The sequence below is a fragment of the Ostrea edulis genome, chromosome 9 (assembly GCF_947568905.1).
Source record: "Ostrea edulis chromosome 9, xbOstEdul1.1, whole genome shotgun sequence".
NCBI lineage: Eukaryota > Metazoa > Mollusca > Bivalvia > Ostreida > Ostreidae > Ostrea > Ostrea edulis.
The window spans coordinates 15,510,666-15,513,140 of record NC_079172.1 but is presented as its reverse complement, the minus strand read 5'-3'; the positions used below and the strand labels follow the sequence as shown (position 1 = coordinate 15,513,140).

The 2,475-nt window shown below is 37.3% G+C and overlaps 1 protein-coding gene across 1 annotated transcript; it reads right to left on the bottom strand.

The window, feature by feature from the left end:
- Positions 1-440: 440 nt before the first annotated feature.
- On the bottom strand, positions 441-1,842 carry LOC130046376 (uncharacterized). The gene is made up of 2 exons (XM_056148640.1): positions 1,114-1,842; positions 441-520 (listed from the first exon to the last, which is right to left on the bottom strand). The coding sequence occupies exons 1-2, from the start codon at positions 1,835-1,837 to the stop codon at positions 504-506; spliced, it is 741 nt and encodes a 246-aa protein (XP_056004615.1). The 5' UTR covers positions 1,838-1,842; the 3' UTR covers positions 441-503.
- Between the last annotated feature and the right edge of the window lie 633 nt (positions 1,843-2,475).

Genomic DNA, 2,475 nt, shown 5'->3' with positions numbered 1-2,475 from the left:
CCCTTTCATCAATTTTAATTCAATGAATGCTTTTCGTTGATGTGTTGCATGGATTAAAATAAGAGTTCGATTAATGTATTAATATCTGAAAAGAAAATATTTCATAGTTTTACAAATACTCCGGTGGCCAAGAAAGTCTGCTTTTGCGACTATAATGTAATATCTTAGGGTTAATACAAAACCACAGACCAATGTCGTCATATGTAAGCAAAGCAGAATTCCGTTTCCACTTTACATTTTGGACATACATGTACAAATGTAAGGGCTGTACATTTACAGGTAATCAAAACAGGTAGAATATCCGCGTGGTTGACATTCATGACCACTGCGCTTATACCAATATTTTTCAACTCAGTGTAAGGATAATTGATTATAAAACTTTCCATTCTCGTAAACTGGTTTTGCAAAAATTAAAAGTGACGATAGCAATTTGCAGTAATCTATTCTACAGGTATAAAAGTACAAGAAACAATCTTTAGGTCGCCCGTCCTCATCCGTCCTCGCTAGTATACTCTTTTCTCTGGAAAGAAAGTAAATATCAATGAAGTAAATGAATTCTGTCGATCTAGTTCTATATTAAAAAAAAATTTCAAACGGTCTTCAAATTAATTTTATAATTCAATGGTTAGTGAAATTATTTCTATACAGAGCCAACAACATCATTTCTGAAAACGAGGATTTAATTTCATTTTTGTTTATCATTGCTATATTATATAGTATTAATTTTCCATTTCTTAACTTTTCACAATTTTATTTCCGATTCATGGTCATAAACTTAGAACTTTCGTTTCGTGACCACATATTTTATAACTTCAGTTTGAACAAAAGGAACTTGTCTACAAACAGTGTATTTCCGGGTTACAAGACGTAGAATAGGTCTTCAGTACCCCTTGCTTGTCGTATATGCAAGATTCGACTAAATGGGGCGGTTTTTCGTGTCACAACAGGTGTGGCATGATAAGGAACCCTCCCTGCTTAAAGACTATAAGCGACGAGCATAGGCCTAAATTTTGCAGTCCTTCACCGGCAGTGGTGACGTCTCCATAGGAGAGAAAGATTCTCGAGAGGGACATTAAACAATATACAATCAATCAATCAACATTATTTACTTACTTCTGTAGCCATGACCTCCAACACTTCCACCGGGGAAATATCCTCCAGTTCCGGTTAATCCCAGATTTCCTGCTCCCAAGCTTCCAGAGAATGTAGAGAAGCTTGGATCATAATAACCTCTGGATCCGAAACCGGAAGTTGACGGAAATCCACCAAGCAACCCAGAGTTAAAACCTCCGGGGAAGGAACCTCCTCTCAATCCATTAGTAAAGGACCCTCCTAATCCAGTGGAGAAGCCACTAGTGGGGAAAGACCCTGAGCCGGTGAATAATCCACCAGTTGGTAAGTAGCCTGATCCGGTGGAAAATCCTCCGTATGAGAAAGAGCCTGATCCGGTGGAAAATCCCCCAAATGGGAAACCGCCCAAGGAGCCGGAACCAAATCCCCTACCGAAACCCCCACGGTTTAAACCATAATATCTAAGGTAATAAGGATAGGGGCTATCTCTCAAATCGATGTAATTCCTGCCTGGCTCCCATGGGTTTCCGCCGGGGAAATACAGATAATGGCTGACCACAGTGGGATAGGATGCAGTGTTGTATAATGAAGACGATGGAAAGTATCTTGAGCTGAAGGTGTTATAAGATGGATAATATCCCGTGTTGAAAGTGCTGTAAGTGCTGGGGATATACGATCGGTAATTTTGGTATCCACCACTTGTATAAGGAGGGTATGTGGCGGCTGCCAATCCACAAAGCAAAGCCAGAATCAACAAGGAATCCATCGTTATACCTGAAAATTAAAAAAGACGAGATTCATATTCATAGTTTACCTTCGGTATTCCTATCAAGTGCTATTTTATGAATCTCTGAGTTTTATTTTCTTTCATGCATTATTTGTTTCTAAAACATTCATTGTAAGACCAGTAAAAATGCTTCCTAAATAGATATATTATGAATTCGTACCTGCTATGGAAGATTACCCAGAAGTATGATTGACCAATGGGTCAGAGCGAGTTTATATACTATTTCTTAAGTGCAAATAAATGTACTTTGTGATCTAGATTTGATATATTAGGTGAAATTTTGATTTAAAAGATGTAGAGTCAAATAATTTTTGCGGTAGGTACAACACAAGAACATATGTCTACATCATGCCGTGAGGTTAAGGCATCAAGGGTGTGTGATTCATAAGACGAACAATGTGTGGTATTGTCAAAACCATTCATCAATGTATGAGGCAAGAATTCATTGCACAACTAAACTAAGTTCCTTCCTCCAAGACAAAATGGCTAAAGTTTTGTGACATAAGCAGGCACAGACACAAGCAACAAAATGAATGATAATTTAAAAAAACAAACTTTATTCAAAAGAGATTTTTAAGAAAGATAAACACAATTTGAATACGATATTTCACATTTTT